The sequence below is a fragment of the Salmo salar genome, chromosome ssa18 (assembly GCF_905237065.1).
Source record: "Salmo salar chromosome ssa18, Ssal_v3.1, whole genome shotgun sequence".
Lineage (NCBI taxonomy): Eukaryota > Metazoa > Chordata > Actinopteri > Salmoniformes > Salmonidae > Salmo > Salmo salar.
The window spans coordinates 7,471,453-7,488,103 of NC_059459.1; the positions used below are offsets into that span (position 1 = coordinate 7,471,453).

Consider the following 16,651-nt stretch of genomic DNA (forward strand, 5'->3'; position numbering starts at 1 on the left):
TTGGGAGTCCCAAAGGGCAGCGCACTGTTGGCCGGGGTAGGCCGTCATCGTAAATAAGAATTTGTTCTTAACTGATTTGCCTAGTTAAATAAAGGTTAAATAATTTAAAAGAATGAAGGCCTGATTCACGCAGTCTCCTCTGAACTGTTGATGTTGAGATGTGTCTGTTACTCTGAGAGCTCTGAGCTCTCAGGTAACTCTAATGAACTTATCCTCTGCAGCACAGGTAACTCTGGGTCTTCCTTTCCTGTGGCAGTCCTCATGAGAGGCGTTTTTTGCGACGTTTTTGAAATGTTCCAGATTGACTGACCTTCATGTCTTAAAGTAATGATGGACTGTCATTTCTCTTTGCTTATTTGAGCTGTACTTTTAACAAATAGGGCTATCTTCTGTACACTCCCCCCCACCTTGTCACAACACAACTGATTTGCTCAAGCGCATTAAGAAGGAAAGAAATTCCACAAATTAACTCTTAACAAGGCATTCCTGTTCATTGAAACACATCCCAGATGACTACCTCATGGTTGAGAGAATGCCAACAGTGTGCAAAGCTGTCATCAAGGCTGTCATCAAGGCAAAGGGTGGCTACTTTGAAGAATCTCACATATAAAATATATTTTGATTTGTTTAACACTTTTTTGGTTACTACATGATTCCATATGTGTTATTTCATAGTTATGGTGTTTTGTCTATTATTCTGCAATGTAGAAAATAGTACAAATAAAGAAAAAACGTGAAATGAGTAGGTGTGTCCAAACCTTTGACTGGTACTGCATGGTCAATGTGAATTTATATTGTGAGAAGAAAATGCATCAGCGATCTCATGGCATGTGGAACCACAACATTATCAGAGGTTTTACTTTCTGGAGAGTTAGTATGCAGGTTGACATCTATTTTCATGAATCTTGCCCTGGAGGCAGCTCTGCAGTATAGTCACTTGCTGGCACAGCCACAAAGTCATAAATCAAAAGCCAATCGTAGCCACACTGCAAACCCTAATCCCTAATCTTAAATGAAGACCAAAATGCTAATTTTTGTTTTCATGAAATTTATGACAGCGGAAATCGCTAAATTCTGCCTCCAGGGCAAGATTCATGACAATAAACGTCAACCTACAGTTAGCATGGCATCAGGTTAGATTCAAAGAAAGGCATGTGCCTTTGGAGATTGTGACATTTTTACAAATCTACTTTGAAATACTGTACTTTTATATTGTTGTGATTTTCATCCATCCATCCATCCATTCATTCATTAATTCACTGACTCACTAATTAATGTATTTATTTATTTGTTGATTATTGTGTGGGGAATGCATATTGATTCTCCTTTTTTATGTTGTAATGTTAAGCATTTCTACAACTACACACTAGGCAGTGTATTTTGCGAGGCAATTACAGTCTTGTGCTTTGTTCAAGAAGGCAAGATGCTCCTCTTGTGATATGAACTAACAACCAATTACCAAAACAACTACACCATATTACACCAAATCATACCTGCTATTAAAAGGATTACACAACTACCCACAGATGGAAAATACTGCATTACTTCATTACAAGAAGATTAAATGAAGTTTTGTAGACCATACACACTCAGTACTACAACCAATTTAATTTACTGCAGTGGGCTAAATCAGGGTCGCAGAATGTTTCTTGGTAGTCTTAAACAAATCTACTTTGAAACAAAAGTATACACCTCATACATATGGTTATGGGCTTTAAAAAATATGTACCATATCAGATATAAAGATGAAATGTATTACATTTTGAGTTTGCATCCCAATATTACATTTTATATACATCACAGAAGACTGAAATATAATTTCTAATTCTATAATTCTGTAAAAAATGATAACATTCCACCTGTGAGGCCACTAGATGGCGATTTGGCCACTAAAGGGCTACCAGACAGAATGAAAATGAACAGCTATTCAACATGCAAATTATGAAATGATGTTTATTAAACCATTTTACTAGTTTTTCATGTTCATTTATAAAACCGTACATAGTGAAATAATATTTTTAGAGTGCAATTACCCAGAGCAGTCCTCTCAGGAATGAAGTTAAATCTTAACATCCCTTTGGTATCTCAGCAATGCAGAGATGGAACATGGCAATCCCACAAGACAACGTCAATCAATTAATCCAATTCTTTTTAGCTAACTGACCCTTACAATACAGGTATAGCTGAGTGCTTGGAACAATGTCGGCCTAGTTCTTAACTAAGCGTTTTCTTGCTCGTGCAAGGCCAACTGATATAACTCCACAACCAAGAACTTTCCAGAATGTTTTTGAAATACGAATAGATTAAAAAATATATATATGTTGAAATGATCGTTTTCTCTCTGGGACATTTTCGGCAGCTTTAATATCAGTGGGCGAATTGAGTGGTGTTATTTCCCTGATTTTGTATTAGTATGAGTGCAAGAGGTGATGTTCATATTAATGACACTCCTTAGTGAGCTGTCCATCTTGACCCACATTAAACTGTCACTCGGAGAGCAGATGGTACACACACTCTCTGCCTAAGAGAGGTGGAGTGGCCATGGCAACAGACTCATAATGGCTAACCTGGTGTAGGGGAATCGCTGGCTCTAATTTGTTGAGTACCACCTCAGTCTATTCAGTGCACAACAGAACTGATATCAAGTAAAACATCCTGGGGTGTTACAGTTCCCCTTTCTAGTAATTGAGCTGTAAAATAGACCAGATTCCATACTCTTAGAAGTAAAGGTGCCTGGAAGAACCTTTTGGGTTCCAACACCGGCAGAACCATTCCAGTTCAAAAAGGTTCCTTGAGGAACCCCTCTGAAAATGGTCTTCAATGAACCCCTGTGTAAAGGTTCAAAACGGAACCTTTTTGTGATGGGAGGGGTTCGATTATGAACCTTTTTAATAATATATTGTAGAGGTGCCAGTCTATCAGATTGGAGGTGTGGCTTTCAGATAGTTATTTTTGGCCACCCGTTAGTGTAAATGTAATTCCTGTTCACCATGTTAAGTTTGTACACTGCAAATTTAACATTTCCTTGACTATTTATGCATATAATATTAACAATATTAACACTGCTGATTACATATAGTAACAGAGTGTTAACTATTCAAATTCTGGGATTTGCATAGGCTCTTGAGGAACTCATACATCTTTGTTAGCTTCATTGAAGCTACACAACTGTCAGTGTTTAACCCTGACGTGACGACAATACAACAGAACAAATAAACAGGAATGACAATTACTCTAACAGGTGGCCAGAAAAGTATCTATCTTAAAGCCATGCCCCTACTAAGCCACGCCTCCACTCCAGGGTTCCTCCAGGAACCCATTGCTACATTGAACCATTAAAGGTTCCTCCAAGAACCCCTCAACTAACCGAAGGTGCAAATATGAACCATTGATGAGCAATGGCTCCTTGAGGAGCTATATGGGTTCTTTGAGGGTCTCCAGGGTTCCTCAAGTTACTACTAATTCTAAGAGTGTAGTGTGGTTAGGTCTACCACATACAACATACCACTGTACAGATTTGAATTAATTACACAGATAACAGAATTATCCACTTATACACTTTCACATCAAAACAAACTGTATTTAAAGTGCATTTAAAATCACAACACACTTTACAGTAAAACAATAAAATCGAGCATTTGCAATCATTCCCACAACAATGGCTCAGAATGAAAGCAAACACTGAATGAAAGGAGTTGGATTGTGGCGCTATTAGATTTTGAGAAAGAACTTCTTCCTGTATAGCAGGTAAGCGATGAGGACCCAGAGAGAGGTGGCCCACAGGTTCTGGAACAGCTTCTCCCAGTGGCTGTCCACAAAGCGCATCTCCCAGCTGAAGGGAAAGTAGGACCCCAGGAGAGAGTGGCCCACGTACACAAAGATGGAATTCATCCCTGCAGACCACCACAGAGACAGGAAGTCAAGGTATCCAAAAACAAAGACATGGTTATCAAAAGTGCTTGCATGAATCAGGGAGCCTTTCAGCAACTTATTCCCATTAGGAAAGTTGTCATTCATTTCCAGCGCGAAAAACTGGTTGAAATGACATCATTATGTTGACATAATTTCAACCGGTTTTGACTGGTTTTGCCCGCTGGATTGTAACACATTGCCTTGTACCATAATGTCTTAGCAATGTACCCCTGTGCCATTTTCCTTGTGTACTTACCTGGGTAAATGAAGGGTTGGCCGCCCCACCAGCCTTTAATGTCCATGATGAAATACATGACTCCCAGCAGGAGGAAAGAGAAACAGCCCATACAGGTGATATACGACAGAGACCTACAGTATATGAACGCACAACACATATACACTTTATTGTACAAGCTATACAGTTGTAAAAGTTGCACCTGTATCTATCTACTGTATGTTGCATAGTGCACAAATATATTGTCATTGTAATTATTGTCTTCTCTTGAAATAAAATGCAGCTCTGTTATGCATACACTGTTCTGTATTTTATACCTGTATGAGGAGTGCACTATGTGTACACTTTCCCATGGGGAAGCTTGGCACTTGTGATTAAAAGTTTGGATGACCAGTACAAAGCGTGAACAACAAAGTAGCCATATAAATACATAATAGATTTTGCTGCTGATGCTAAGCTACAGTACAGTACAGTATGGTAGGCTAGTATGATGCATTAGCGTCAGTTAGTGGATCCTTGGCTCGTGACCCACGGAGCCATGCCGGCAAGTCATGTCTGTTCCAAAGTGCAAGAATGTTTTGATGTAATATCCTCTAATGTAAAATGGCCACCTCCCAGATCCTTGCAGCGGCAGGCATCTTTTATCTCATCTGAAGGAGGGCCAAAAAAGACTCTAAGGCTGGTAGTTAATTTCTTTCATTCCGGCAAGGACTCTTACTCAACAGCTCAAAAACCAGAGCATGATCCCGTGTGGCTCAGTTGGTAGAGCATGGTGTTTGCAACGCCAGGGTTGTGGGTTCGTTTCCCACGGGGGACCAGTACGGGGGGGGAAAAAATGTATGAAATATATGAAATGTATGCATTCACTACTGTAAGTCGCTCTGGATAAGAGCGTCTGCTAAATGACTAAAATGTGAAATGTATGATGGACTGCCTATAAAACCAGGGCAGGTTATAATGGCTAAGGATGAGCATGGCTATAGAGAAGAAGCTCATGTGGGAGAATCATGGGAGATTCTGCTTACATATCATAGATGAAACGGTACTCTGTCTGACATGACATTAAACTAATTCATATTACACGCAGGGTGAGCGTGGAAGAAATACGTCAGCTACAACATATATGACTGTAATCATACTATATTTCATGCAAAATCATTACCGCGATTGAAATGTTCATCAAGTATTTGCGCATCCGATGGGAAAGTCTAGACATTGAATTAATCTCCTTTTTATACTCTGTGAGAATAGCCCTGTGTGTGTGAATTTCCCATGGTAATATTGTCCCCTGAACTCCATATCGTCCCTCTACACTTTTAGAAAGGGAGGGGCTATCTAGAACCATAAAGGGTTCATCGGCTATCCTTGCAGGAAAACCTTTTGTGTTTCCAGGTAGAACCTTTTACAGAGAGCTGGCTAGGGGACCGTTTTCCTGCCACGATGGTGGGCAGGGAGGGAGTATAAAACAGCCTGTTTTCCTCCTGGCTGTAAAGAAGAGTGATCTTGCCGGAGGATGTATCGCCCGGCTTGCCTCACACTCTCTGACAGCCGGAGTGATTATTTACAGCCGTATCTGTCGTTAGAGGTAAGTAAATGCGTGTTTTAGCAGGCCATGATTTGTGCCTGCTGGAAACTCGTCCTTTCTTTTGTGAGGAAAAGTGACTGGATTTAGAGGGTCAGGATTCACTTACCAAAGGTTTTTATTGACAGGTATAAATCCTTCGTCTCGCGTGCACTTAGAAAGGATGGCTGCTGAGATTCCCTGAGGGTGGAAATGAAACAGATTTCAAATCGATGCAGGCGATTAAAGCAAGCAGTATTGGGTCTGCTAAAACGTGGGCCAACAGAGTCAAGCGAGTCAGTCAGACTAACTGATTCTCTGAGCCTCAGATCAACGAGGTTCCTCACGAAAGAACTGCAAACCAACCGCTTCAAATCCACCTCTACCATAGTTGGATCTCTCCCAGCTCGTAGTGAAAATATCAATAAACACCTTTATTGCATCATATATATATTTACCTATATGAATAATTAAGCTTTATTTCAATTTTTTGTTGTGCTTGTGCATTCCTTTAAGAAACCCTGTAGATCCGAAACCTAAACATGCTTGTTAGGTGGATATCCATCATTTGTATAGATGACAGAATCGATGGTGTGGAAATAGCCTGGCTGTGGCTAGATTGAGTCTCCAGGCTATGCAGGCAGGCAGAATGTGGGCTGGTATGTGGGGCAATCGCTCAATTTCAATCTCTCACTCCCCAGCCCTGATCGTCTAGCTTGAATTAACTCTGGCTGCTGTTTATTGGGATGAGGAAGCACAGCCGCCCCGGAATATCAAGCCACCCTCAGTCAGACAGAGAACTCATGCCACAACAACACTATCGAAACATCTTGTCCCTCCTAGCGGTGAACTGTCTGTCTGTAGCTGAATCTGTGTATCAGAAAGAACAGGCGAAGTTCTCGCTCAAAAAAGAAAAGCACAGGAGTTTATTTCACTTTAAGGTTAAAACGTAACGTTTCGCCCGCCAACTGTGTTATCTGTGTATAATACTGTCCCTGGTCTGCCTGAAGTGGATTCTGTGTAGAAAACTGCCTCTGGTCTGGGAGTATCTGTTGTTGGCTGGCTGTATCAATTATCTCCTTACCAGGAAGGGCTAACTACCAATGTCAAGAGCATATTTCTGATACAAGAGGCTGCTGAAGTACAGCTTCAAACCTCTCCCAGAAGGTCACATCTTATCAGACAAGTCAATAATAAGAGCTGGTCAATCAGTCTGACTCTTTTCACCATCCATGTGGGGAAACACACGTAACACTGTGCCATGTGACTAAGTAAAATGGGCTAGAATTCCAATAAAAGTGAATCATCAACCCAAAACCAAAATGCAATGACTTTTTATTTAATTTTTAATTGACTATCCAAAACATATAATAAACTTGCAGTGAAACCGCTCAACAACTACACCATACTAGTCACCCAACAGACTTCCATTCAGAGTGACACACAGAAGCATCCAGGGTCAATGCCCTGCTGAAGGGCATGTTGACAGATCTCCCACCAGGCCAAAAAACGTCAACCCGAACCCTCCAAGGTCCCCCCCACAGTTCCCCAATAGCTGTCCCTCAACCATTCAAGACCCCTCCCACAGTCCCCCCCCAAGAATAAAAATAAAAAATACTATTAATTCCATTCCCCACCCCCAAGAACCCCCAACAACCAAGAGAATGAACTAAAGAGAAAAAATAAAAAGACAGAAGAAAACAACAATGCAAAAACCATCATTCTATCTCCCGCACAGGAAGTCCGCTCCAACTTGTCTCCAATTCCACATCCCAACCCTCAGCTTACCTCAGCCCATCTCACCTATCTCTGCTGGCCACCCTCTTTGGATTTCTATGCAACAAATATCTTTCAACTATGCTGTGATATTTAACGTACAATTTCAATCTATCTAATCGAATAGAATGCACAGATTACAAGTTGAAGATAAATACTTTTACTAAGAGTATTAGTATATTAGTAATTGACTGACCTGGTCTCTCCAGATCTCTTAACAGTACTATTTCTTGGGTCAATTTTAGATCAATGTTATGCATTTTCAGCTATTCCTGAACCTGAGACCAGAAACGGGTTACCTTAGGGAAATACCAAAATAAATGGTCTGTTGATTCTGTATCCTCACAGCAAAATCTGCAGAGCTTCGATGATTTTATGCCCCAAATATTCAACATTTTGTTGGTGGCAAGAATTCTAAGAAGTCTTGAATCTTTCGTTGTTTTATATATCAACACATACACCCTGTACCATGGAATCAGGACATCAAAAATCTCTTCCCAACTATTTTGCAATCTGTATGGCACAGTTGTCAACATCCTGGTCCTCAAATGAAACTAGTATATTTTCCTATTTATGCTATTTTTATTCCTCCGTCAGTTTTGATCCTTTATATTGGGCAGACAGACCAGTTCCCTACCTCCTCCAGCAGCCACCTGCCTTCTCCATTTTTGGGGTAATGCTTTAATCAATTGGTTGCACTCTTGGATTGAGCAGACCTTCCCGTACAATTCTGATAACTCAACCATTCCAATTTACAATATCATTTAAGAACAAATACCCTTTTCAAACATCTTTCCCATAAATACAGGTATTTTATTAACCAGTACATTTGAGTTCAGCCATAATATTTGTTGTAATATTTGTTCTTGTCACGGTAGTCGTTGGTAAAGGAGGACCAAAACGCAGCAGGAATGTGGATGCTCATCTTGTGTATTTATTTATAAACTAAGTGAACACCAAAACAGTCTTGAAAGGCTCACTCAGCAAAACAAGAAACAATCTCCCACAAATGACAAACAAACACACCCTAATATATGGGACTCTCAATCAAAGGCAAATAGACAACACCTGCCTTCAATTGAGAGTCCCAACCCCAATTAACCAAACATAGAAACAGACTCACTAGACTAAACATAGAATTACATGAATATCAAACAGTGCCCAAAAACCCCGGAATACTTAAATCAAATGCCCTTCTAGAAAAACACCACCTCGAACCACATAAAACAAATACCATCTGCCACGTCCTGACCAAACTACAATGACAATTAACCCTTATACTGGCCAGGACGTGACAGTTCTATCTTTTCAGGGGGATGAAATTGAAATTGTAGCCAGCTCTGCAATGCTTGTTTGAAAAAGAGAGATACTTTTTAATTAATTGAAAATGAGACATGGCAATCTGCACAAAGGCAAAAAGGCCATTTTTAAACAATGGATGAGCTTTTCTTAGTAATCTACTTGAGAACCATTTAGGGTTCAAATAAAACTTTTGAATAAGTGAAGCTTTTAGAGAGAGGTTTAGTGCTTTTATATTTAATAATCTCAACCCACCCAATTCATATTCATTATATAGATATGCACGCTTTATTTTGTCTGGTTTAGCGTCCGAGATAAAGCGAAATATTTATTTTACAAGTTTTCTATTGAAATTCATTGTGGAGAGCTTATATATTTTGTGATATGAATACCAAGTATGTCTACTTCACCATCAGTCCATTTTATAGGTAAACTGCAGGGTAATGTAAAAGTAGTATTTTTTAAAGATCCAATATGTAATATTGTACACTTATCATAATTAGGTTTTAGTCCACAGAGTACAGAAAAGTTATTTAGATCTTCAATGAGACGTTGCAGTGATCTAGCTTGCGGACTTAATATAAAACTTAAGTCATTGGCATACATGGACACCTTTGTTTTTAAGCCTTGGATTTCTAATCCTATAATGTTGTTATTGGACCTGATTTTAATAGCTAGCATTTCGATGGCCATAATGAATAGATATGGTGACAGCAGACACCCTTGTTTAACTCCTATTGACAATTCAAAACTCTCTGAGACGTAGCCGTTATTTACTATTTTACACCTGGGATTGCTATACATTATTTTTTACCCATTTTATAAGAGAATCGCTGAAATTCAGGCATTTATAAATAAAATACAGTATTACTTCATCAAATGCCTTTTCAAAATCTGCTATTAATACCAGGCCTGGCTTTTTAGATGTTTCATGATGTTCTATTATTTCTAGTAGTTGTTGTATATTATCTCCAATGTATTGTCCATGTAAAAAACCTGTCTGATCAGGATGAACAATACCTGGTAAAACCTTTTTAATTCTGAGTGCTATGCATTTCGGTAGTATTTTTGCATCACAACATTGAAGTGTAAAGGGCCTCCAGTTTTTTTTAGAGAGACTGGGTCTATATTTGTCATCTGGGTCTTGTTTTAATAATAGAGAAATCAGACCTTCCTGTTGAGTACCTGACAGACTACCATTTCTATAGGAGTAGTTAAAACAATCTAACAATGGAGCTTTTAGTATTTAAAAAAGGCTTGATATACCTCTACCGGTGTGCCATCAAGCCCAGGGGTTTTTCCAGACAGAAAATATTTAATTGCCTCAAAAAGTTCTTCCTCTTTAATTTGGCCTTCGCACTGATCTTTCTGTACGTTTGTTAATTTTAAATGTTTTATATTATTTGGAAAGAATTCCTTACCGCAATGACTTAGTTTGTAGCATGTTTGCATCTCAGAGATACTCAGAGAAAAAGGCAGAAAAGACACCTCTACAGAACAAGCGTTACACCCTCAGCTTCTTTGACATGAGGAAACAGATCGATGCTGTGCTTCCAACTGCCATTGGCAGTGTCTTATTTGAATCACTATTTCTGCAAACAGCTTTTGAAGACAACATATTATATATCTGCCTATTCTATAGGACACCTCCAAGATAACAATAACATACAGTACAGAGTATTGTAATATTGTCATGGCTGCTAGTGCTAACTGGTAAATTGTACGACAGAAATATCAAAATAGAGCAAACATTGGCTGGTAATGTTTTTACATGAAGGTGGCTTACTTTATCACCCTGCACCTCTGGGAAGTACAAAATGGATCTAATTTATTTTGGCTCCCCCAAGCTACTCGCCCTATAATAACAGTCAATAAGATTCAACCCAAGAAACATAATGGACAGATTTGTCATAGGAGTTGAAGGTAACATTTAAATGCCTCTGATGGGGCCTCTGATGATGTTGAACTGCTTCACAGAACACACAAATACATTCTGTCACGCTTGTGTGTAGGAACGGACCAAGGCGCAGCGTGAGTATCGTTCCACATCTTTATTTTGAATGTGAAACTTTGCAAGAAAAACAATAAACTATAAACAAAACACAAACTGTGACGACAGAGGTGAAACATGCACTAACTCAAAAATAATCTCCCACAAACACAGGTGGGAAAAACAACTACTTAAATATGACCCCCAATTAGAGACAACGATGACCAGCTGCCTCTAATTGGGGATCATCCAAAAACCCCAACATAGAAAAACAGAAACTAGAACCAAACAACATAGAACTAAATAAACCCCGCCAGTCACACCCTGACCTACTCTACCATAGGAAATAAGAGCTCTCTATGGTCAGGACGTGACACTTTCCCCTTTTTATAGGGTGGTGCATCTGAATCCTATTATACAATCTGCTTTAAAATGGTATGATTGTACCTGAAATTGGGGTCTGTTTTGTTCTAGATAATTATCTAAATAATTGCTTCATGTCAACATAATCTATTATATCAAATATAATTATCTACATCAAAGGATAATTCATTTATGATATCATGGAAAATCAAACCTATGCAAATTTGAATATTTATAATAAGACTTAGTAAAACTCTAAAACAAGGCAAATAGCCTCCTCCATTTTACAGTGTTTATAGCGGCCTCAAGATATTCCCATCCTGAGTCTGTTTGGTTCCTTGTTTTTCCTTGCCTTATTGAGACTTCAAAGGGTTTCTGATCCACCTAAGACCTCTCCATCACCACCCCTGGTCACCGGGTCCTGGAACTCAAGATCCCTTCCCTTCCACCATAACATGGAACCTCTAACTACAGCCAATGCCACGTAACTCTGCATCATGCATTGTCCCCCATTCTTGACATAATTAACATAGTCCATATGATTAGGCTAAACGTGAAATCACTACATGGGATTTGTCTATCTCGTTTGAGTGGAGGGTAAAACAGATGAAAAGAGTGGTCTACATTTCACATAACACTTACCGTTTCCCCATGGGATAAAGTCCCCCCCAAATGAAATAGTGGCCAGCTTGTATCCCTTCCTGTTGTGAGACCACCCACACAAAGCACTATCCCACCAAAACAGTAACATTACCCGTCAATGTATGTAAGAATCACAATTATTTCATAATGACTCATCTTTACATCAATACCAGCAGTGTACTTCACTTCTGGTCCTGGAGGACCAAAGTGTATAGACGTTTGTTCCAGCTCAACACTCAAACAATGGATTCAGATTATCTTGGGTTTGATGATCGGTAGATTTTTCTAATCAGATGTTAGCTAACAATATTATGGTTAGACTGGGACAAAAGTCTACACACTACAGTTGTTGAGTACCAGTTGTGAGGAATACTGGTTTATACTGTAGCATAAAACCAGGTTCTGCTAATGTAAATGTAATCTTAGGGTAGGGTACAACCATACACTTCAGCAGAGCATAGTAAACGGAGAGGAGAACATGAGCTCTTTGCCATGATGTCGGAGCTTAATGTAACTAATATGCAGGATTCGTAAATTCTAAATTCACACGAGAGACACACGAGCAATGAGAGACAGAGACTATCCTCCGGGACAGAAGATACTTATGTCTGCCCGGAAATAGACAGCCATACATGGTTGTAACATACACAGAGATCGCATACCTACTACAGACAGACTGCTAATGAGCTGTTACGACTAACTAGTGACTTAAAAAGTTAAAACGCCAAATGGCTTACATTTCTTTATAGTGCCACATCGTCATGTGGTTTCCCTTATAAACTAAGATATAACCACCAATAGACTGCGCAGGGGGGAGGCATTTGTTTTAGTCTTGCTTGGTCTTTGGTAGTTTTATTTTAAAGGGAATTATTACATATATCACGGGCTGTGGTGTTGACTTATCCCAAAGTAATGCAGAAAGAGACTAAAACATGCCAGCAATATTTCTAAACAGATATGGGAGGCTTTACAGTACATACCAGGAGGATGGCCCATACTAGGAATCGGGAGAGGACGCAGACATCCTTTTTCCTGTAAAAAATTAGAATTTTTCCCGCCTGTGGAAATAAAGGACACTGATAAGCAGACTAGGTATACAGGTCATTTAATCATTACTGATACTTTGAAGGAGAAAACAGGTTAGATGTAGTCGGTTAACTAAATTGGCCCATAAAGTGGATGTGGTTGTTGTGTGCCTCTGGTATGGCGGTCATATTTCTCATATCCCTTTGGTGCCAGATGTGGCGTGTAAGTCACTGGCGCTCTCTGATTAATTTGGTGATGATGAATATGTCTCAGCTGAGGACATTAGCATGGGCAAACACAGACGAGGGGAGTGGACACCTGGCGTGTCGTCTAAGACTCGCTGACTGAAGAGCTCAGCGCTAACCGCCCACAGGGAATTGAGCTATGCGGCTGCTTTCGCATGGCAACTTCCCACTACGAAAACGGTTTAACACGACGTTGTCGCCATCAAAGTGCAAGAGTTGTTTCAAAGGCTCCCACCCTAAAGACCCCCAAACTCCGTCCTCACCTTCGGACGACATTCTGTGTCAATAACGGAGAGCAGCTGTGCAGGCATGAGGCGGGAAAATGTCCCTGAGACAACCTCCATTTTAGTAGACTACTGATTCAACCTTAGTGTTATGACGCAGGGACAAATCATTAAAAAAATGAAAAAATTGAAAGACTGAAATGAAAAAATGAATGAAATATCCATACATGACCTTTGTTATTCAAGTTTTGAAATATCGTGAAAACACATGCGTAAGAGGGCATTAAACCTCTGGCCTTTTTTTAAAGTTACGACTGAGGTAAATATCTGGTAAAAACGGTACAAAAATATTGGGTCAAAAACTTGAGGTTTGCTTACTTGCATCCCCATGAATCCCATGACAATGGAGTTGATAGTACCCAGAACCCCCTCTGGGTCAAAGGGCTGGGTAGTACGATACATTGCCTGAAAAACACAACATGAGAAGAACTAACAAGCCATTTCCTATGGAGCAGGCTAATGTAAAGACAATTTCACTAATGTGAAAACATTTTTTTTGTATTTGTTTTGTAACAATGTGCTTGCCATTAGATTCCCTGCTTTTAGTTGATCTTTTTATCATTCACTGACCTAAAAAGTGTTCAAATCTTAAATCTTAAATAAAAAATAGGAGAGAGAAAACTGTAATGCTCCTTACCTTGCATGTTGGCCAATGGTAGATGTTATCTCCCAATAACCACTTGTCAATGTACCCAGCTGCTCCCCCAGTACAGTTGGGATATAGGCCGTTATCCCCAATCCCACCAGCCCCTAAATAACCTCTTTTGGATACAAAAATCCTGGATTAGACTTCTACTGCCACATCTACAGTACCAGTCAAAGGTTTAGACACACCTACTCATTCAAGGGTTTTTCTTTATTTTTTACTATTTTCTACATTGTAGAATAATAGTGAAGACATCAAAACTATGAAATAACACATGGAATCATGTAGTAACCAAAAAAGTGTTAAACAAACCAAAATATATTTTATATTTGAGATTCTTCAAAGTAGCCACCCTTTGCCTTGATGACAGTTTTGCACACCCTTGGCATTCTCTCAACCAGCTTCATGGGGTAGTCACCTGGAATGCATTTCAATTAACATGTTTTTATTGGTATTTAACCTTTATTTAACTAGGCAAGTCAGTTAAGAACACATTCTTATTTACAATGACTGCCTACCAAAAGGCATCCTGCGGGGACGGGGGTGGGATTAAAATAAAAAATAAAATAATGGCCTCCTGGGTGGTGAAGTGGTATAAGGCACTGCATCGCAGCGCTAGCTGTGCCACTAGAGATCCTGGTTCGAGTCCAGGCTCTGTCGCAGCCGGCCGCGACCGGGAGACGCATGGGGCGGCGCACAATTGGCCCAGCGTCGTCCGTGTTAGGGGAGTGTTTTGTGTCATCGCCCTCTAGCGACTCCTGTGGTGGGCTGGGCGCAATGCACGCTGACACGATCGCCAGGTGTACAGTGTTTCCTCCGACACATTGGTGCGGCTGGCTTCCGGGTTAAGTGGGCATTGTGTCAAGATGCAGTGCGGCTTGGCTGGGTTGTGTTTCGGAGGACGCACGGCTCTCGACCTTCGCCTCTCCCGAGTCCGTACGGGAGTTGCAGCGATGAGACAAGACAGTAACTACCATTTGGAGACCACGAAATTGGGGTGAAAAAGGGGTAAAAAAAAAAAATGTAAAAAAATAACATTTAATAAAAATATAGGACAAAATACACATCAAGACAAGAGAGACACCACAACATTACATAAAGAGACAACAACATAGCATGGCAGCAACACATGACAACACAGCATGGTAGCAACACAACATGACAACAACATGGTAGCAACACAACATGGCAGCGGCACAACATGGTAGCGGCACAAAACATAGTACAAACATTATTGGGCACATACAACAGCACAAAGGGCAAGAAGGTAGAGACAACAATACATCACGCGAAACAGCCACAACTTTCAGTAAGAGGGTCCATTGGTGTCCTTTGGTGTCCATCCAGGTGTGCCTTGTTAAAAGTTCATTTGTGGAATTTCTTTCCTTCTTATCGCGTTTGAGCGAATCATTTGTGTTGTGACAAGGTAGGGGTGGTATACAGAAGATAGCCCTATTTGGTAAAAGACCAAGTCCATAATACGGCAAAAACAGCTCAAATAAGCAAAGAGAAATAACAGTCCATCATTACTTTAAGACATGAAGGTCAGTCAATACGGAACATTTCTTGAACTTTTAAAGTTTCTTCAAGTGCGGTCGCAAAAACCATCATGAGCTTTGATGAAACTGTTTCTCATGAGGACCGCCACAGGAAAGGAAGACCCAGAGTTACCTCTGCTGCAAAGGATGAGTTCATTAGAGTTAACTGCACCTCAGATTGCAGCCCAAATAAATGTTTCAGAGTTCAAGTAACAGACACATCTCAACATCAACTATTCAGAGAAGACTGTGTGAATCAGGTCTTCATGGTTCAATTACTGCAAAGAAACCCCTACTAAAGGACACCATTAAGAAGATGACACTTGCTTGGGCCAAGAAACACGAGCAATGGACATTAGACCGGTGGAAATTTGTCCTTTGGTCTGATGAGTCCAAATTTGAGATTTCTGGTTCCAACCGCCGTGTCTTTGTGAGACGCAGAGTAGGTGAACAGATGATCTCCGCATGTGTGTTTCCCACCGTGAAGTATGGAGGAGGAGGCATGATGGTGTGGGGGTGCTTTGCTGTTGACACTGTCTGTGATTTATTTAGAATTCAAGGCACACTTAACCAGCATGGTTACCACAGCATTCTGCAACAAAACGCCATCCCATCTTGTTTGCACTTAGGGGGACTATGATTTGTTTTTCACCAGGACAATGACCCAAAACACACCTCCAGGCTGTGTAAGGGCTATTTGACCAAGAAGGAGAGTGATGGAGTGCTGCATCAGATGACCTGACCTCCACAATCACCTGACCTCAACCCAATTGAGATGATTTTGGATGAGTTGGACCACAGAGTGAAGGAAAAGCAGCTAACAAGTGCTCAGCATTTGTGGGAACTCCTTCAAGACTGATGGAAAAGCATTCCAAGTGAAGCTGGTTGAGAGAATGCCAAGAGTGTGCAAAGCTGTCATAAAGGAAAAAGGTCGCTACGTTGAATAGTTTGTTTAACACTTTTTGGGTTACTACATGATTCCATGTGCTATTTCATAGTTTTGATATCTTCACTATTATTCTACAATGTAGAAAATACAACAAAAAAAAACCTTAGTGTGTCCAAACTTTTGACTGGTACTGTACATCTAATCACGCCACACATATTGTACAGTGTATGTTGATGAGGAAGACA

The 16,651-nt window shown here is 40.1% G+C and overlaps 1 protein-coding gene across 1 annotated transcript in view; it reads right to left on the reverse strand.

Annotated features, from left to right (window-relative positions):
• Positions 1–1,271: 1,271 nt before the first annotated feature.
• Positions 1,272–16,651, reverse strand: part of si:dkey-192p21.6 (heparan-alpha-glucosaminide N-acetyltransferase) — a 38,453-nt gene continuing 23,073 nt past the window's right edge. The window contains exons 13-18 of the mRNA XM_014154261.2: positions 13,971–14,094; positions 13,652–13,738; positions 12,759–12,836; positions 5,839–5,909; positions 4,169–4,281; positions 1,272–3,893 (exon numbers count right to left, since the gene is read on the reverse strand). Coding sequence (XP_014009736.1) covers positions 3,712–3,893; positions 4,169–4,281; positions 5,839–5,909; positions 12,759–12,836; positions 13,652–13,738; positions 13,971–14,094 — 655 coding nt within the window. The 3' untranslated portion in view covers positions 1,272–3,711. The remainder of the gene's footprint in view (positions 3,894–4,168; positions 4,282–5,838; positions 5,910–12,758; positions 12,837–13,651; positions 13,739–13,970; positions 14,095–16,651) is intronic.